We start from the raw sequence: 20,396 nt of genomic DNA, 5'->3' as shown, positions 1-20,396 counted from the left end.
GTGAGAGGCGCAGAGCAGGTGTGGGCAGACTCATTGCCCCCCGGCTCAGTGCCTGTACTTTGGGGTTCACACCGGTAGACGAGAGGGTTGCCTCCCTCCGCCTTCGGGTGGGGGGACGGGTCCTGACCGTTGTTTGTGCATATGCACCAAACAGCAGCTCAGCGTACCCACCCTTTTTGGAGTCCTTGGAGGGTGTGCTGGAGAGTACTCCTGCTGGGTACTCTCTTGTTCTGCTGGGGGACTTCAATGCTCACGTGGGCAATGACAGTGAGACCTGGAAGGGCGTGATTGTGAAGAACGGCCCCCCCGATCAGAACTCGAGTGGTGTTTTGTTATTGGACTTCTGTGCTCGTCACGGATTGTCCATAACAAACACCTTGTTCAAACATAAGGGTGTCCATATGTGCACTTGGCACCAGGACACCCTAGGCTGCAGTTCGATGATTGGCTTTGTGGTTGTATCATTGGATTTGCGGCCACATGTTTTGGACACTCGGGTGAAGAGAGGGGCGGAGCTGTCAACTGATCACCACCTGGTGGTGAGTAGGCTCCGATGGTGGGGAAAAGATGCCGATCCGTCATGGCAGACCCAAACGTATTGTGAGGGTTTGTTGGGAGCATCTGGCGGAATCCCCTGTCAGAAAGAGTTTCAACTCCCACCTCCGGCAGGGCTTTTCCCATGTCCCGGGGGATGCGGGGGACATTGAGTCCAAATGGACCATGTTCCGCGCCTCTATTGTTGAGGCGCCCAATCTGAGTTGTGGCCGTAATGTGGTTGGTGCCTGTCGTGGCGGCAACCCCCGTACTCGCTGGTGGACACCAGCAGTAAGGGATGCCGTCAAGCTGAAGAAGGAGTCCTATCGGGCCTTTATGGCCTGTAGGACCCCAGAGGCAGCTGACAGGTATCGACTAGCTAAGCGGAACGCAGCTTCGGTGGTCGCCGAGGCAAAAACCCGGGCGTGGGAAGAGTTCGGTGAGGCCATGGAAGCCGACTTCCGGACGGCTTCGAGGAAATTCTGGTCCACCATCCGACGTTTCAGGAGGGGGAAGCAGTGCACCAATAACACTGTGTACAGTGGGGATGGGGCTCTGCTGACTTCGACTCGGGACGTTGTGAACCGGTGGGCAGAGTACTTCGAAGACCTCCTCAACTCCACCAACACGCCTTCCTTGGAGGAAGCAGAGTCTGAGGACCCTGAGGTGGGCTCTCCTATCTCTGTGGCCGAAGTCACCGATGTGGTTAAAAAGCTCCTCGGTGATAAGGCCCCAGGCGTGGATGAGATCCGCCCGGAGTTCCTCAAGGCTCTGGATGCTGTGGGGCTGTCCTGGTTGACACGCCTCTGCAGCATCGCGTGGTCATCGGGGATAGTGCCTCTGGATTGGCAGACCGGGGTGGTAGTCCCTCTTTTTAAAAAGGGGGACCGGACGATGTGTTCCAACTACAGAGGGATCACACTCCTCAGCCTCCCTGGGAAGGTCTATTCAGGAGTGCTGGAGAGGAGGGTTCGTCAGGAAGTCGAGCCTCAGATTGAGGAGGAGCAGTGTGGGTTTTCGTCCCAGCCGTGGAACTGTGGACCAGCTCTACACCCTTAGCAGGGTCCTCGATGGTACGTGGCCCAACCAGTCTACATGTGTTTTGTGGACTTGGAGAAGGCGTTTGACCGTGTCCCTCGGGGAGCTCTGTGGGGGGTGCTACGGGAGTATGGGGTACCGAGCCCCCTGATACGGGCTATTCGGTCCCTATACTGCCGATGTCAGAGTTTGGTTCGCATTGCCGGCAATAAGTCGGAATCGTTTCCAGTGAGGGTTGGACTCTGCCAAGGCTGCCCTTTGTCGCCAATTCTGTTCATCACCTTTATGGACAGAATTTCTAGGTGCAGCCGAAATGTTGAGGGGGTCCGTTTTGGTGGCCTCAGTCTTGCATCTCTGCTTTTTGTAGATGATGTGGTACTGTTGGCTCCTTCAAGCAGGGCTCTCCAACTCTCACTGGAGCGTTTCGCAGCTGAGTGTGAAGCGGTTGGGATGAAGATCAGCAGCTCCAAATCTGAAACCATGGTCCTCAGTCAGAAAAGGGTGGAGTGCCCTCTCCGGGTCGGGGAGGAGATCTTGCTCCAAGTGGAGGAGTTTAAGTATCTTGAGATCTTGTTCACAAGTGAGGGCAGGAGGGAGCGAGAGATCGACAGTTGGATCGGTGCAGCGTCTGCTGTGATGCAGACGTTGTATCGGTCTGTTGTGGTAAAGAAGGAGCTGAGCCAAAGGGCAAAGCTCTCAATTTATCGGTCGATCTACGTCCCAACCCTCATCTATGGTCACGAGTTATGGGTCGTGACCGAAAGAACGAGATCCCGGATACAAGCGGCCGAAATGAGTTTTCTCCGCAGGGTGTCCAGGTTCTCCCTCAGAGATAAGGTGAGAAGCTCGGTCATCCGGGAGGGGCTCAGAGTAGAGCCGCTTCTCCTCCACGTCGAGAGGAGCCAGATGAGGTGTCTCGGGCATCTAATTAGGATGCCTCCTGGACGCCTCCCTGGTGAGGTGTTCCGGGCATGTCCCACTGGCAGGAGACCCAGAGGACGACCCAGGACACGCTGGAGCGACTATGTCACCCAGCTGGCCTGGGAATGCCCTGGGTTCCGCCAGGAAGAGCTCGAAGAAGTGGCTGGGGAGAGGAAAGTCTGGGATTCCCTCCTAAAGCTGCTGCCCCCGCGACCCGACCCCGGATAAGCGGTGGAAAATGGATGGATGGATGGATGGATGGATATCACTGACTGTATCTTAATTCGTGCCGAATATTTTACATATTCTCATGTCAATGCCTGATTCATACAAATTCATATAATTTTGCAAAACATTCTACTTTAACCTTTCCTTGAACAGTGTATCATCACAATTTTCAAAAATCCATTCCATAACGTTGAATCTCAATTTTTAAACGTGTGTATGTGATTGTGTGTATGTCTAGGGGAGTGCATTGTATTTATATATTTCATGATACACTTTGGGGGGTGGAGGGTCCTGCAAAATCTCGTTGTAAGGTGTGCAATGACAATAAATTATTCCTTCATTCATAATCCAGTGCGGAAAATACGGTACTTTATTGTGAATTGTTATTTTCTGTCATTGTTATGTTTGGAATGTGTGTTGTTTTAAGCTTTGGAAGGTATGTTAAATGGGAAATAAAGCAATCATATCTTGTATCATATACTGTAAATGTATTGTCATAATTATGTCATTTTCCAAAAACTACTCCCATGTCATTCTTAAACTTTCCAGAAATAAACAGCTGCAATTATGTTATGTACAGTACTGAAGTCATCAATATGATTCGTCCAAGAATATGTTTTGTACCTTCGGTTTATAAAGCATATTAAACCACCACAGACTTGTCCATATTCCTCAGACGAAAACTGCCATCATGAAATCATTTATGCAGAAAACAGATGAACGTTTATGATGTTTTTGCTGCCATCTGCTGTGTATGCAACGAAATAGCAATTGAAGCAGCATGTTTCGATGCAAAGCAATAGGTGTACATTGCAATGCCCACTGTATAAAAGATTGGACGATGATGTATATTGCATTTTTTTAAACCATCTTAAAGGTGTTCTTTTACAGATCGAAGTTGAACCCAGTAAGTACGACATTGTACTTTCTGGGTTGGACATGTCCTTGGTGAGGGTGTAGACATGTTCAATAATTAAACAAAGACTGCACAAGATTGTGGCCTTTCGTTAACAGTTTAGTCCGTCAAAATATCTTACATGTACGGTTTTCACCACCTGCACGTTTCCTGAACCTGGAGGGATCAAATAAAAAGTGAGTCACACAGTATTTCGGCACTGTTTAACATTTTCCTTGAATTATGAAACACATTTTATTACAGTTGTCATGCTATTGATATATCTTCGATAGGAGCACAGTGTGCCTACTTATTCATTTATTTTGTCACTGACAAAACACGGTCAGTTTATTTTATTCATGCTCATCTACATACAACACTTCATTTTTAATTGCTCAACAATGGGATAAAACTAGTTTTTCGTTGTCAAAAAAAATCCTGAAAACAAGATTTGTATTTGAGGACTTTACTTTTGTAGTTGTACACTCTTAGAAATATAATCCTTTGCAATTTTTTTATACTCGTGTACATAAAATAATGCAAAAACAATTAGCTTTCTTTATTTTTTTTTAAATTTCATTTATGCTGATGTACCTAGAAAAATACAAAAATGACATTAGGTTCTCTCCATTTACATGTCTACCACATAGCAATGCAGACATTGAATGTGCATTTTCTCATGTGAGAAAGATGAACACAGAATACAGGAAGTCTTTAGGAAGGGATACTCTGACAAACTATCTCCAAGTCAAGCTGAACTGTGAACTGAAATGACATGAAGTGGACCCATCAAAAGAGACTATTGAAATGGCAAAAAGTGCCACTTCGATTCAAAACAAAGATCACATTTGAATTAATGAAATTTCGACAACTGAAAAGCTTATTTCAAAAATTTTGGGGGGGGGAAAGACCGGGCAAAAGTGATTTTTGATATTATTCTCATCAGTCACACCAAAACAAGTACATTACCGGTAAAACCACGAATCTAAAATGAACCGAGCTGCTGTGCAAAGGGAGCAACGCAATTTTAAAATTCTATTCAGACCACGACCAGACCATTTTCAATCTTTCTCAAAATGACCGAATATTGAGTCCAGGAGCGGGTTGGCCATCGGGAATTTTGGGAAAATATGTTGATGGCTGTTGTATTTCCGGGCCGGTCCTGGCCATCATGGCTGCTGGAAGGCGTCCACCACCACCGCCCCCACCATGACCACTACCTTCCACCCCTGTCAATAACTTATGTTTCAGCAGGTGACGGCCGCACCCCGTCGCTGACTACGTTTTGCTACAGGATGGTCTGTCGACGACAACTTTGCAGTGCATGACGGCTGCGCCCACCCCACATCCCCGATTATTCATCGTCAGGAGACAGCCGCCGTCGATAACAGTTCCCGGACCAAATTTTGGTCCTAGCACTCCCCTATAAGACTATAAGAATCACAATACACCCTTTATGCAATACTTAAAATCATAGCCTTGATTGGTTTGTTTGTTTGTTTGTTTTGTTGTTTATTGAACATGCACAGTAAGAAAATTGAGAGGAAGTAAAGATAAGTAAAATTGTAAAAAAGGAAGAGAAAACAGTCATCATACAGCACAATTTAGATGTTCAAAGGAGTAGGAAGAAGTAAAAAATGTGTCTAGTCCTACCCCTTGTTTATGTATTAATATACAAATAGATTGTTCATTTTGTATATCAATCTGAAAAGAAAAGGAAAACGTCTGCATATAAACAAATGCTTTGACCCTTATGTTCATGTAGGATTTTTTTTTGTTCATTTAGTTTTACATTTTGAAAATTTTTAATTTAAAAAAATAATCAAATTATGTGTGCAATACTTATCGATTCCTACATTTGGTTTGTATAGGAATTATATACACACACATCTAGCACATTAATGTCGGTTTTCTCTCATACTCATCATCTTTGATCCTCTCCTCTTTCATCTAGAACTGCTTCAGACAACAAAGTGTATGCAGAAAAGTGGTGAAGATTGCACGACTGTCTGTGTCCTATGTGTTGTGTTGTGTTGTGTTATTTTTGTTATTTTGACTTCAAAATGGCGCCGCGAGAGTGGCTGCCTTTCCAGCAGCTCCTATATTTTGTTGTTCTACTTCTTCCTTTCATAACTTTGCTGCTGTGAATTGGGAATTTCTCCATTGCGAGACTAATAAAGGTTTTCTTATCTTATCAATACAGTATTGTGTTACATTACAGCTTTTAATAAATTCATCAACTTCATATTGATTTATGTAGGGTTTTTTTTGTACTATACCTTTGAACCTTTTTTGAACACAGCAAGCGAGTCACTCATTTTCAAGTCAGTTTCAAAATAATTCCACAGATTAACACCTATTGCAGAAACACACCTTCGCTTGATGGTTGTTCTTGTTTTGGATATTTTGTAGAGGCTGGCACGCCTGAAATCACAACAACTCTCTTGAATTTCAAAAAGCTTCTAGATGTTTTGGCAAAGGAGGTTATTGTGTGCTTTTTACATTAATTGGGAGATTTTGAAGTCAACCAGGTCATAAAATGTCATTGTGTTGAATTTGTTAAATAGTGGATTTGTGGGTTCCGTATATTTAGATCTATTGATAATTCTGATTGCTTTTTTTTTTGTAGTTTTAAAACTGGGAGTGTGTTTGTTTTACAGGAGTTTCTCCATATTTCCACACAGTAAGTCATATACTGTATTGTAGTAATAAGGAAGAGTATAATGTGTATTAAGATCTCTTTTTCAGCACATCCTTGTTTGGTACAGGATCCCTACGGTTTTGGATATTTTCCTTTTAACATTCTATATGGGGCGGCCCAGTAGTCCAGTGGTTAGCACGTCGGCTTCACAGTGCAGAGGTACCGGGTTCGATTCCAGCTCCGGCCTCCCTGTGTGGAGTTTGCATGTTCTCCCCGGGCCTGCGTGGGTTTTCTCCGGGTACTCCGGTTTCCTCCCACGTTCCAAAAACATGCATGGCAGGCTGATTGAACACGCTAAATTGTCCCTAGGTGTGAGTGTGAGTGCGCATGGTTGTTCGTCTCTGTGTGCCCTGCGATTGGCTGGCAACCGGTTCAGGGTGTCCCCGCCTACTGCCCGAAGACAGCTCGGATAGGCTCCAGCGCCCCCCGCGACCCTAGTGAGGATTAAGCGGTTCGGAAAATGAATGAATGAATGAAAAAAAACATTCTATATGTCATGTTCCGGTGTCGGCAGCAGGTGGCCGGGTGAGCATTCTTGCTGGTTGCACACCTGCTGCCAATCTGTCATTATTGCACCCTGTATTTTAGGTCCGACTAACTGGCATTTCTTTGCCAGAGAATTGTATGCCACTGTTCTTGCCCGTGAAATGTGTATTCTGCCCATGTTTGGACATCCTGCATAATTTATGACGCCGGGACGAAGTAGTCGAAAATGGTTGAGGGTGTGAAGCAAGAGTGGATTGGGGGCTGGAGTGGAATGATTGTCGTATGAAGACAGTAATTCCGTGCGAAGACAGTAAAACAATCGAACGTAAAAACACCGTAAAAACACAAAAGTTGTGGGAGAGCAGCGGCAGCCAGACGCGCCAGCGTTCACTCAACCTGGAAGTTGAAACTAATAAAGTATATCTTTGATTAGACTGGTCCATTTGATTGGCGTCCAGCTCTGCTAAGACCTTTATTCCCGGTTGTAGTTTGTTTGACAATATTTGTGCTTTGCACAAGATAGATTTTGACAGGAGATTTTGACACAGATGATTTTGTGATCACAATATTATTTGTGATCGAGAGATGGATTGTGAAGGAATTATTCCTCTCTGTTTGTTGTAACTGTTCAAATATTTGAAAGAAACAATATAGAATGCTGTTGAATGTATTTCCTGCTTACTGTGATTACAATCACCTTTAGTGCCCCCTCAACCCCACCACTTTTCGGACCCCACCAGCGGACATGTTAACATCAAAAGACTCACTGTTATTGAGGAATTGCACCTTACTATGAGTACTGCTGATCCCAGTCTCTTTCCTGAACATCTGTTTAAACAAAGAATGTAGCGTTAAGTTTATATCTTCTTCCTCCTTGAGTGGTTAACAGCCCCCAAGTGTCTTCTTCCGTGCCCCCACACCAGGGAAAGTGCCTGATTGCACTCCCCAGGGAGGACCCCTTATCTCAGGATGTATATACAGCAGGGGGATTTGGTCCTTGTTATCATGCAAAGATCGAATTGCATTGACCTTTCTTTTTTTCTGACTTTTACATAAGAGGCAGTACTCCTCGTTTCTCATATTGTCTCTACTATATAATCTCATGACTGTGTTTCTTCTGGGCTTCCTGACTGAAATCTGTGACTCTCAGGAGCCCGAATCGATTTGTAAACTGCGGAAAAATAAATTAAAAGCTTCGAAGAAACTGTTCATGGACTCCAGCCTGTATTTGGATAACCAACATCGTCACCCTCCGAAATTAAGGAACACGCGGAGGAAGAGAAAGGCCACTGTTCTCCCAACACCCGTGTGTCTATTATCTCGTTCTCGTTCTCGTCCTAGTTGCTCTTGTTCCTCACGTCTGATATTTTCTGTGAGTATGGTTTTCATTTTGGTTCATAATTCCTCGTATATGTGAATTGCTGTCTTCACAGTTTATTTTCCTCCTTGCCTTAGCAAGCGCTTTTTGTTATCATGTTCTTTTGTGTTTTCCTGGTCCTTGTTTTGACCAGCGCTTTCGGTTTCTATTTTTGTAATAAACATTTTTTTTGCACGGAGCTCTTGTTGGAGTCTGCTTTTTGGTGATCCAAAACATTCGCGTGAAGTTCTCACTTCGTTCGGAACGTGACACTATATGTGCTTCCAACACAGTTTTGCATTACTCATCCAAGAAATGTATTTTCATAAGCTCTTTCTATTTCAATTGAGTTACCATAATTTTAACTTGGTGTTTGATTGGTCGAATGCCAAAAACAATGAATTTGGATTTTTTTCAAGTTAAGTGTCAATTTATTTCTGTCGAACCCGTTTTTTAGTACCGTAAATTCCGGGCTACAGACCGCACCTGGTTAAGAGCCGCATGCTCAGATTTATGAAGAAAAATCAATCTTCTGCGGGGGTCCCCCGCTGAACCCCCGCAGAAAAAAAACACAAAATTTCTTAAGGTGAAAATAATCTCCATATTTTTATGAGCATGATAAATGCATTTGCACAACGAAATTACGCTGAAACACAATATAAGAGGCCAGACAAAGAGAGATCTTGATGCGCATCTGCGTAATTACGAGGAGAAATACTGCAGCCAACTAGGCTTTAAATAGAATAATGCAAATCATATAAATGGGAAAAGATATATGAAATGATTTCTATAGTCAGCCGCTTAAAAATGATCATTGTTGGCAGCTTTAGGCCCGATGCTCTAAACACAGGTAAAATGTGTTCTCTCATGGCCGCTTGTTTTCAGTATGACGGGGAGTCACCTTTTTTATTTACAGTCTGAGTGAGAGGCAAATCAAATGTCAGAGGGTCTTCGTCCATATTTATTATTTCATCTGGGCTGATGGAATTCTCCGCTATCTTTGTTTGTGTGAATGTGCGGAACGAAGCAAGTTTGTCCTCGTAATCGGGAGGGAGCTGCTGACATAACGTCGTGCGTGCCCGAATAGACAGGCTTACATTTCATGAATCTATAACACCACGACGGCCCACCTTTAAAACCTTTAAAAGCTTTGGTTGTCTTTTTACACTGGCTCAGTTCTTCTTGCCGGAGCCTCCACCTTCGCACCATCGACTCGTCTATGCCAAGATTACGGGCAGCAGCTCGATTTCCTTCTTCAACTGCCAGAGTGATCGCTTTTAGTTTAAAAGCTGCATCATATGCTTTTCGTCTGGTATTCTCCATGTTGATCAGGGTTAGAAGAAAGATTGAAATAAGGAAGTTGTGATTACCGGTAATCATACAATTTAATTGGACCCCTGTGTACTACTCATTCATTTGATTGGTCGACTGTTGCCGGGTAACACATTTTACCCCGCTACGGCAGAAAGAGCGGAAGTTGTGATTAGTCATACAATCTCATTGGACCTCAGTGAAAGACTGATTCATTTTATTGGTCCATGTTTTTCCCGCGATGGAAAAAAAAAAATTAAAAAGCCGCTTCATATTACACGCCGCAGTGTTGAAAGTGTGGAAAAAAAGTTGCGGCTTGTAATCCGGAATTTACCGTATGTTTAATTCATTTTCCACAGTTATCAGGAACTGTTTCTGATTTTCTCCAGAGCAGTAGAAAGTTGCATCATCGGCAAGTGGGACACATTTAAATTGTTTTGCGACACGACATATATCATTCATATTCAAGATGAATAGTTTTGGATCACGCATAAATCCCCGAGGGACCCCGTGAGTGATCTTCAGTTGATTAGATTTTTCTCTTGTTCAACTGCACATACTGGTATGTGTCTTCTTAATAACTTTTTATCCATTTACAGTATATTCTACACCTCCAATTCCATATCTCTCTCTAATTTATTCAATAATATACTATGATCTATAGTATCAAAAGTTTTTTTTAGATCTAGAAAAATCCCAACAGTAAATTCTTTGTCTATACTAGTTGCTTCCACAAACTCCATGACTCCCATTGAGGTGGTCCGTTTTTCTCTGTATATGCCATACCTAAACAAACTCCTATGCCTTGTCTATTGATTTTTATTCATTGTTTCTCACTTGCATCAGTGAGAAAAACTAAAAGAACTAATATTAGATCACAAATACAAGAGTTGCCATTTCCAACCATCCTGATAACGCACTTTCTCAAGCCATATTTTGCTTATCTTGGAACCAAAACTGGAGGCTTCACACCTTTGTTGCTTTGTGTGACACCCTACGGCGGGCGTCGGCTACCCGCGGCTCCAGAGCCGCATGCGGCTCTTTAGCGCCACCCTAGCGGCTCCCTGGAGCTTTTTCAAAAATATTTGAAAATGGAAAAAGATGGGGGAGGGAAACATATTTTTTGTTTTAATATGGTTTCTGGAGGAGGACAAACATGACATAAACATTCTTAACATTTTCCAATGCTTTAAAAATGTGTTGAATAAATATTAAATGTCAACATTTCTGTCAACGAGGATTTGCGTCATAGCCTGCGACACACGTTTCTATTAGCAGGACGGGATGCAAGGCAGGTGGCTGTCGTGAAAAAAAAACTGCATTTCATGTACAGTTCACTGAGGGTACTGGCAAAGAATGGGAATGTGGTGTCATGATTCGGTTTGGGACCAACAGGTGGCACTGTAGGGCTCCCCCTGCAGCTGCACACCTGTTGGTCATTAGGTAATTAGTGCTTTAAAAGGACTCCCAGCCCGACCACTCATTGTCGGGTCATTGTTGCTGTTTGCTCTTGGCTACTGTCATGTTTGTTTGCTGCAATCAGGTTTGTTTCAGTCATGTTTTGGTTGCTGTTATGTTTTATCTTCAGTCATGATTTTTGTTTGATACTTTGGACTTTATTGGTTTTGGATTTAGTTTTCTCTATGTTTAAAACAATTCGTCAAGTACACCCTGCTCCTCCCTCCTGCCTGCTCTTTGGGGTCCACCACCAGCTTGCATACGTGACATGTGGATGGCTGAGAGAAGTATTTTAAACACGATACATGAGTTACGACAGTTAAGACGCTGCAAAAGTGCGTCCCATGCCTCGATCATCTTAGGGGCACATTATGGCTGTTGCTCATTATGGTATGCGTGTGTAAGTGCGTGTGTATGCGCGCGTGCGGTAACGGGTCGATCGCGGGAAGTTGGTTGATCGAAAAGTAGATCTGTCAAAAAAGGTTGGACACCCCTTCTCTTTAGGATTGCATTGCAGGGGAAAAAAAACATTCAATCATTAAGGCTCATTGTGTATTTCAAGCCAACTAGAAGGCAATAGTAATGGGTCCATCAACACCAATGCATCGACGCACGTGTCGAGCTCACAGAGCAATCCCTGCGTCGGTGCGTGTGCTGCAGGCATGTCCAGCTCCGGGTCTGGAGGACCACTGTCCTGCCTGTTTTCCATCTCTCCCGGCTGCAACACACCTTATTCAGATGAGCAGCTCCTCAGCCAGCTCTGAAGCAACATTAGAACTATCCTGATGATTTGAATCAGGTGCGTTGCTCCTTGGAGAGCTGGAAAACAGGCAGGACAGCGGCCCTTGAGGACTGACTTTGGACACCCCTGGTGTACTGCTTCAAGACCATCACGTGACCAATAAATGAACTGTGTCGACTCAGTCCAGGGGGCGTCGACGCCGTAAAAGGCCGCCAAACTGTGTTTATAAGGAAGTGCGTCGAGCGACGCAATGCCACCTGCCGAAGCAAGCCAGACCTCACTCTCGCTCAAATAAAAATATATATTTGGGCAAAAAAGAAAACACAGATTATCAGAAAAATGTGTCCGTCTAACTTCGAGCATCGCATTGGCTAGGTTAGCTTCGCTGTTGTCGTAGTTCAAAGCTTCTTTAATATGTGACGTGGGTTGCGTCGGCGCTGATTGGTTGAACCATGTGAGTACGTGCTCACGCTCACGTGCGCACAGCAGAGAGCATCGGACTATCGACTGCTAAGGCGTGCTTAACTCGAGTGGCGTTGCTACAGTCCGGCATATTATGGAGGAGCTCCTGGAGAAACGCAAATTTTCCGCCCTGTAGAGCCATTTTGATCTCCTTTTGGAGAATAAAGTACTTCAAATCTCCTTGTCTCACCAAGTGCCTCTCAGATTATTGACATATCTTGTTCCATTCTAATTCAAATTAATTTCAAGGTTAGTTCACTATTCACATATTTTATTACAGGTGAAATGTCGAATTTGCCATACAGAAATATAATATACCAACGAAAGCACCTCTGCAACTACATCTCGCATGTTACTCATCCTTATTAGTTTGTTTTTTGGAAACTGTTCTAAATGCCAATTTTGTTAGGTCAGTTCAGTCTGTCAAGTGGGTTGTCTGCAGGGATTTTGAAAGTCCAGCAGGTGTCAGTGGTCAGCAACACAGTATCAACACAGCATCAACACAGTGTGTCATTGTGTCAACACGCTTCATGACGCCTCATGGACCCATCACTACTAGGCAAATACAGCTAATATAAATTCATACAGCATGTGTGGCCTTAAGTGTAAGGCTTATACCAGGCTTTTAATTTTTTGCGGCTCCAGACATATTTGTTTTTTGTATGGTTTTTTTTTTTTGGTCCAATATGGCTCTTTCAACATTTTGGGTTGCCGACCTCTGCCCTAAGGTTACGCGTGTACGCAGCTTTTAAGTATTTCTTGAAAAAATGATGAAGATTCTCCAAAAGTGAATTCCACATTGAATTGCACGGCAGCGACAGCAAGCAATGAGTTGCAAGATGGCGCCTGGAAAATTATGTGACCGCTCAGAGGCAATCGAAGCAGCGAGAAATGGAAAGAGCTTAAGTTGGCCAGTTTTATATACAGGGCTGTGAATGTAACGGTATGTATTATACTGACCTCTGGGTGCCAAGTCACTCACACTAGAATGAGAATGGTCAATTAAAGCATGAAATCATTATGTAAAAATGGTTTAATTCTTTACCTTCTGTTTAACTGTGTTGTAACTATATGTTTGTACAGTACACTTCTGCCTGGTGCAAATTTTTGTCTTTTTTTTTTTGCAGGCAGGTTTTTGAAGTGGCTGAAATGATTGAGTGCCATTTTTGTTTTTTCCCTAATTTGACATAAAGATTATTTGAGTTGTGGGCATGCTTACAGAATGAATTAAACTCATACGTCGAGGTTACAGTGTATACTCTACATATATACCTGTATGTACATGGAACTGTTGAAAATATAAGGAAAAAAGATTGGCAATCAATGAATGTCAAAATTGTAAGGTTTACCAACCTGGCCTTTGCCTCTTTTCCATCTGTGGGGTCTCATGGGCTTGCTGAGGACAGTGGGTGTAAAGTGGGTTTGCAGAGGCCCCTCCTGATCCATCTTGTTTTCCTTGCTCTCCATTGGGTCACTCATGTGCATTTCCGCCACCAATGAAGGGCTTTCCCGCTAGAGGATCAACAGAAGCAAGCAGGAAGGAATTTAGTTAACATAGATATTTTAACATTGTTTTCTTACTGCATTGGATGTTGCTTTTTTGGGAGTAGGCCGGGTCCTGTGCTCAGCTGTCGTCTTAGTTTTCTTTCCAGTTCCTCCTGGGACATATTAATATCCCTAAGGACAAAACCAGCCAGTTTTACAACATTTTGATCGAGAACTTTGAACAACAATCTTTTCAAAACGCCATTGTATGGGCGCTATTGTGCCTCGCGCTAGTCTAGCGCAAAGCGAAGTCTAACTGTGCGCATGGGTGGAGTTTTCTTTCTTTTGGTATTTTCCTAGATTCACAGGTACAAACCTAATTTCAACCCAGTTGGGACATTATGTTGAACATAAATCAAAACAGAATATAATGGTTTGTTTGTTTTGTTTGTTTTTTACCAAGATGGCGTCCGTATGAGTGGCTTCCTTGGTTACATGCTCCCTTGTGTTATGTGCTCCCTACACCGCTTACTTATCCGAGAGAAAACTTGCCAAACAGTAGAGAGTCTACGCTCTGACCTTTTTCACCAATGCATGCAAACCCACTAGTTTTTTTTGAGTTAATAGCTCCCAGGGCGACTGTACTGTACGGAGCATGGTAACGCTGCCGGAAGAGGGGGAAACGAGTCGGCGCGCGACTCAAGCTACGTCAGCGTGGATCTCAAACCCCGCTCTCATTGATCCTTCTTGCTCATCTCTGTCTGAAAAACAACATCGATGTTCTTCTTCTTCCAAGGACCAACAAAACCTTTGCACGTTCTGTCGCGCGCTGCTTCACAGAAACTCGGCTCAGCGACCACCACCTGGATGCTGCACTACACCTACCCATCTTCCGCCTCCTCCGAGCCGATCGTAATACAGAATGATCATGGAAATCAAAAGGTCGTGGAAAATGCTTCTATTTCAATGAGTACTTGTGCACTGATGTCACAAAGCTTAACGTACACTGCAGCCGGGACTTGGAGTCGCTGTTTCTAAACTGTAAGCCATTCTACTCACAATGTTAGTTCTCCTCTTCATACTCGCTGGTGTTTACATCCTACCGGAAGCTAACGTGAACACAGCGCTACAAACGCTGGCTGACCAGCAGCACAGTGATTGTTTCACCAGAGAAGGCAACATTCTGGATTATTGCTACACGACACTTAAAGATGCATACTGATCTGTTGCCCACGCAGGACTGGGCTTTTCTGATCACTGTTTAATACACTTAATCCCTACATACAGGCACAGACTCAAATGTGTCAAAATGCTCATGAGAAAGGAGAGGCTTTACTTTAGCCAGCTTCCCGAGATGAGAGAAGCTGGATTTAACAACAGCACCAATTTGCCAGTCCAATATAAAATCACTGTCCAGTTTAAGACCTAAGTTCGAGACTGGTGGCTTCGAGACAAGGAGCCATGGGGGCCCAAGTCTACAGGATGGGATGTACAAGGGCCACTGGGACCAAACACCATCACTTATGTCGGCTTTTCATTGAAATTCAAGAAATTTAGTGCCATCCAGGTCGATATTGTTGAAAAGAACAGGTCGGTCAGAAGGGAAAAAAACAATAAGTTTTCATGGCATGATCGGGGGCCCTCGGAAATGATGTCTGATAGGTTGGAAACAAATGAAGTGAATGATGAGAACAAACTTCTTCTGTTCTCCTGCCTTTGGTAAGTACTGTAGTACAATGCAGGCAAATGACACCGGCTGTGTCCAATGTTGTTAGTCTGTGTTGCGAGCTGCTGAAAATGATTAGTCGTAATTTGGAAATTTAAACGATACCTTACTCTTTTGTTCTCGATCGTTTGTCCCCCTGGCAGTGACTGCTACAGTTCCAATAAATACTATGCCAGAATGCTAGATAATGGCGTTTCATACACCCATTTGCAGCGTGAAGGCGTGTATTTCACACTACAGCCTGGAGTGCAACAAGGATAAGAAGGAAAAAAAAGGCTTGTGGAAATTCTGATTGGCTGGTGTTTAAAAACGTAACAGCCCTGAACATCAACAGAGCAACCGCCATCATCAGAATGGCATCTTCAGTTAGATTTTGAAACACTTGTTTTTATTTAATCGATACCGGTCGTGAGATCTGTGACTTGCTCACTTGTGTGGTGCGCCGTGCAGGCATGGTTGCTGGGCAATGCTGATCAAGACTCACTCCTTCTTCTATTGCTGCACCAGCTCAAACATGCATTCAGTCATGTGCACAGTATTCTTAATACTTTATTTTTAATTAGATTTCTGAAAGGGTAACTCACCCCCCTACCAGACTCTTGCTGCACCCCTCACGAATACAGTCAAATCTCGGTTTTCGAACATCTCTGGTCTCGACCAAATCGGTTTTTGACCAGAAAGTTCTACATTTTTACGCCTTGGTTTACAACCGAAAACCGGTTTTCAACCAAACTGAGCAAACCGAATACGCCACTTGACTCCTCTCAGCTTCCTTACACGAGGAAATGATGCTTCTTCGTGTAGCGTTCATTGTGAGCGGACGTGTTTGTTGTGATTTACGCAAATCTGACTGTTTTTATGTTTTTTTCTGCATAGTGTATTAGCCCCTAATGAGGGGCTAATAAAATATTTTCGGATTTTGAACAAATCGCTTTTCGAACAGCCTTCTGGAACGGATTATGGTTGAAAACCAAGGTATAACTGTATTTGAAAAAACGGGGGTTGCCTGGAGGACCACCGGGCTTGCAAAGGACAGCGTGACCTGGCTGTGATTCACAGCACCAGCGACAAACTCCAGCCTAATTCAAATCTGTGCAATGACAAGCTATGTTAAATAAAGTAACCAAATGCTATGCTCATGAATCACTAATGCGAAGATGGATATCAAGATGTTTGCAAAAGCTACTTTTCCAACTCTCGACAAAGGGATGTACGAGACTGAGCTGTTCATATACCCCACAGTGGCAGAGTGACAACGTCAAGATTCTAGAAGTGACCTAAGGATTCACAGCTTGGTCAATCAGAGGACAGAAAGCCAAATTCACATGCAGTGTGATGTTTAACCTGAAGATTGCTCTCCAAAGACGATTTTTGCCCCAAAGTAAAGATCTCAACAAAAATGCACGAAAATGCCAAAATAATGATCAGGGCATGTAGACAGGATTAGGATGCACCAATTCATACAGTTTATCATTCAAAAAAAAGTTGTATTGGGGTGAATACCCTTTTAAATCCAGAATTCAAAAACACATGCTTCTTCAAACTAGTCTGTTAGATGCACATGCCACACAGGCAACTGTTACTATAACAAACTGGCATATTTTTGAACCGGATCTCTATCACAATTCATGAAAATGTCTTGATCCAGGAATTAGGGCCACCCTTTAACACAGAAGGGTGGTCAGAAGGCTGGACAGGGGAATTGGCGGATGAGGTAAAAAAAAAAATATATATATATCCATTCAGCGTGAGTAACAGAATGTAGCCCTGACTTCCTCTTAGCCATCCTCAGTTGCACAAGGCCCAACCCTTCGATTCATTCATCCAATTACATTCAGAAACTTGCTCGTCCAATCACATCCAGTAACCTTCATAGCCTCGCAGGCACTTGGAACTTGTCAAACTCAAACATCAATTCACAGAACACAACTACAACATACATAGTGTATCATCATATTTTGCGGTAACAAAAAAAAAACAAAACAAGAGAATAATTGTTGCAAGACTTTTATGAAATCTGAATGTTCGTGAGAGCCGACATGTGTCTGATTTGTGATAGGATGAGTGAGTTGAGAGGGGATGGGGCCAGTGGAAGCAGGTAGAAAATCGCAAGCATGTCTGCTGGGAGAAAGCTGACAGTTGAGATAAACCGTCATTTATTTTCTCAATCAAAGGGGTTATTGATTGACTGCTACTCCGCATTGTGTCATCTTTTCAATGACAGAGGAAAACAGGAGGTAAATTTGCTGATGACTGGTGTGACAAATTATGTCTGCTTGTTCGCTGGCATTAACGGATGACTGTTCAGACGGGCATGCATCGCACTTGTGCCATGGTTATATTTGATGATAGACTTGAACATTTTGTGAGTGACCATACCACCGGTCTCGTTTTAAATAAAAGATGTCCGCATGCTTGAGACACCGCTGCTAGCTTGCTACATGAACCCACCACCCATGATTTCAGCGAGGTGTCCATGTTGCCAAAACTCTTGACTAGCAAATGATCAATCTCAAGCTCTAGCTGACTGCGGAGTGGTAAACCCCTCATTTGTTACATTAAAGGGAGAGTGGATATTTATTTCCATCTTAAAAGTAGGCTATTTTAGGGAGATGACATTTCAGGCATTTTACCTACAACAAAACCAACAAGGGATTATCTAAGAGAGGGGACAAAAGCAATGATACATGTTGCATTTCTGACAAGTACAACTGACCAAAGATGCAAATGCTAGCTAAGGTCAAAAGCTGTCTGCTTATCGGCATAATTCATATCACTTTGTGAAGCAGATTTAAAGGAGCCTTTAAATATTCTTTTCTTCGTAAACATCTAATACATTTCAATTAGCAAACTGTTCAACTCTGTCATTTTGCATTTTGAAACCATTCATTCAGCAGTTGAGGAATAGGTGTTGAAAATACCAACCTGAGGATCCTTGGCCAGCAGAAGTACGACATGCCGGTGGTTATTTTTTCTGGCTATGTCCGATGCCAATAGACCTGCCTAGAATTAACAGAAGAGAAAAAGGCTCATTCACTTTCTTTTTTACGCTTGGCAAATAACATCTGATTTATTTCATTTAATGTATGTGTGTGTGTGTGTTTGTGTGTGTGCATAAATCTGACTATTGATAAATATATAAGGCGCAACGCATTATAAGGCGTGCTGTCGGCTTTTGAGAAAATTGAATATGTTTAGGTGCGCCTTTTAGTACAGAAACCACGGTATATACCGTAAGATGTGTGAAATGTATTGGAGCGAGAACATAACTGTTGAACTTCCCGTAAACAATTCACATACCTCCAAACTGCTAGAATGACATATTGCTACATGTATTAAAATCATTTTAAAATGAGAAATATGGATGCACTTCACATTGTTTCGGATTTTTCCATCTGCCCCAGAATCCAATAAAAGTTTAACTGTCCTCTTATGGCTCAAAGCAGCTGCCACATGTAGAGCTGTTTCCCCTTTCTACAGTAAAAAACAGAACAAACACATACACGCACTCACACACACACGCGTACACGCACGCGCACAAGCACGCGCGCACACACACACACACACACACACACACACACACACACACACGCACACAATCATGAGTGTAGATTTGCTCCTGTGAAATCATTAACTTTGTGGTTTATTACCTTCCCCTTTTTATTTATTTATTTATTTATAGGATAAGAAAAACCTTTCTTGTCTCACAATGGAGAAATTTGCAATGTACAGCAGCAAAGTTCGGAGAGAAGAAATAGAAAAAAGAAAGATTTTTGCATGCACAAAATATATTTTTTTAATGAACTGTACACAGTACAGAATGCAATATAAAAATACAAAATATAAGATATAAGCAGATATGCAACTGTGTACAGTATGTGCTGCATAAGGTGGCTGTGCTATTTACAATGGGCGAGTGGGGGTTATTCACTAACTATATAATATACTGTGTAAAAACCAAGCATGGTTTTGCATATTGTTACCTCCACTGATAGATTGGTCTTATGTGATGATAAATGAAAGATGTCAAACTGGCCAAAGGAACAAAAAGTTTGGACACCCCTGGTACAAATGAAGATGCTAACCAGTAGTTTTTGGATGAAATCAACTGCTCTGTGAATGTTAATATTATTAAACTAAAAGTTTAATAATATTGGTGGATTTTTCTGACTTGACTTTAAGTTGATTGCGACTCTAGCACAGCATCAAAAACTCACCTTGTTCTTCGTGTCTGGTGTGGCTCCTCCAAGAAGCAGAAGGCGAGCAGTCTGAGCATGATCATTCTGGCTGGCCAGATGAAGTGCTGTGTTACCTGCCTGCATTAATGCAAAAAAACCAAAAAACAGAATGGCCTCTTTTATTAAACCAAAACCAACCTCTTTGGTTACTTTGCCCAGTTTTAAAACTATGACATCCATTGGGCCACTGTTGTAATGACCCTCAAGGACAACATGACAGTATCCAAGAAGACTAGCACTTCTCCAACATGTAGTTGTAATATATATATATTTTTAAGGCACTCTGTACATGACGCTGCGGCTCGAAAGCCTCATAAAATGTTTCCTTCCTGCCTCATCCATCCTGATCCTGCTCTTTAGTCCATCGTTGAGGAGGGTGGTTCAAACTCTGGAGTTGAACAGTTATTTCGGGTTTTTGAAGGTGGCATCAGCTTTGCGTTTCCATGCAAATGGAGAGCCTGAAAAGGTGAGTTGGGTGAGTGGTGCAGCGACCTTGGTGAAGTCATGGATGAACCTCCTGCAGAAGTTTGCGAACCCTGGATCTGTTTTAGATTCTGGCAGGAGGAAGGAACTTGGCGATGAGCCACTGCCTCAATTAAGGTTGCCACCCCACCCGGTAAAATACAGAATCGTCCTTTCAGTCGGAATTTGATGTTGCGTCCTGTATTAGTTCAATATGGGATGCGGTTTGTTCCATATTGTCCCAGACGTCTGTCACGCACAAAAGTGACCACTGAATTTAACAATTATGAACAAACGAAAAGACAGGAAATATTAAAGACAGCAACGTGGTATTGGTGGGACGCATGCAGGA

General features: G+C 43.0%; 1 protein-coding gene across 2 annotated transcripts in view; it reads right to left on the bottom strand.

Moving 5' to 3' along the window:
- ankrd6a (ankyrin repeat domain 6a) overlaps positions 1 to 20,396 on the bottom strand; it is a 65,739-nt gene that overhangs the window by 27,317 nt on the left and 18,026 nt on the right. Inside the window, exons 4-7 of one of the 2 annotated variants that reach the window (XM_086128111.1) lie at positions 19,562 to 19,660; positions 18,720 to 18,818; positions 18,270 to 18,347; positions 13,487 to 13,645 (exon numbers count right to left, since the gene is read on the bottom strand). In XM_086128111.1, the coding sequence (XP_085984237.1) occupies positions 13,487 to 13,645; positions 18,270 to 18,347; positions 18,720 to 18,818; positions 19,562 to 19,660 (435 nt within the window). The remainder of the gene's footprint in view (positions 1 to 13,486; positions 13,646 to 18,269; positions 18,348 to 18,719; positions 18,819 to 19,561; positions 19,661 to 20,396) is intronic. The other variant, XM_086128112.1, reaches the window with a different exon arrangement.

This window comes from Hippocampus guttulatus, chromosome 13 (genome assembly GCF_054856545.1).
Source record: "Hippocampus guttulatus isolate MCC_2025c chromosome 13, RoL_Hgut_1.0, whole genome shotgun sequence".
NCBI classification, from domain to species: domain Eukaryota; kingdom Metazoa; phylum Chordata; class Actinopteri; order Syngnathiformes; family Syngnathidae; genus Hippocampus; species Hippocampus guttulatus.
This window is presented reverse-complemented; position numbering and strand designations above follow the sequence as displayed.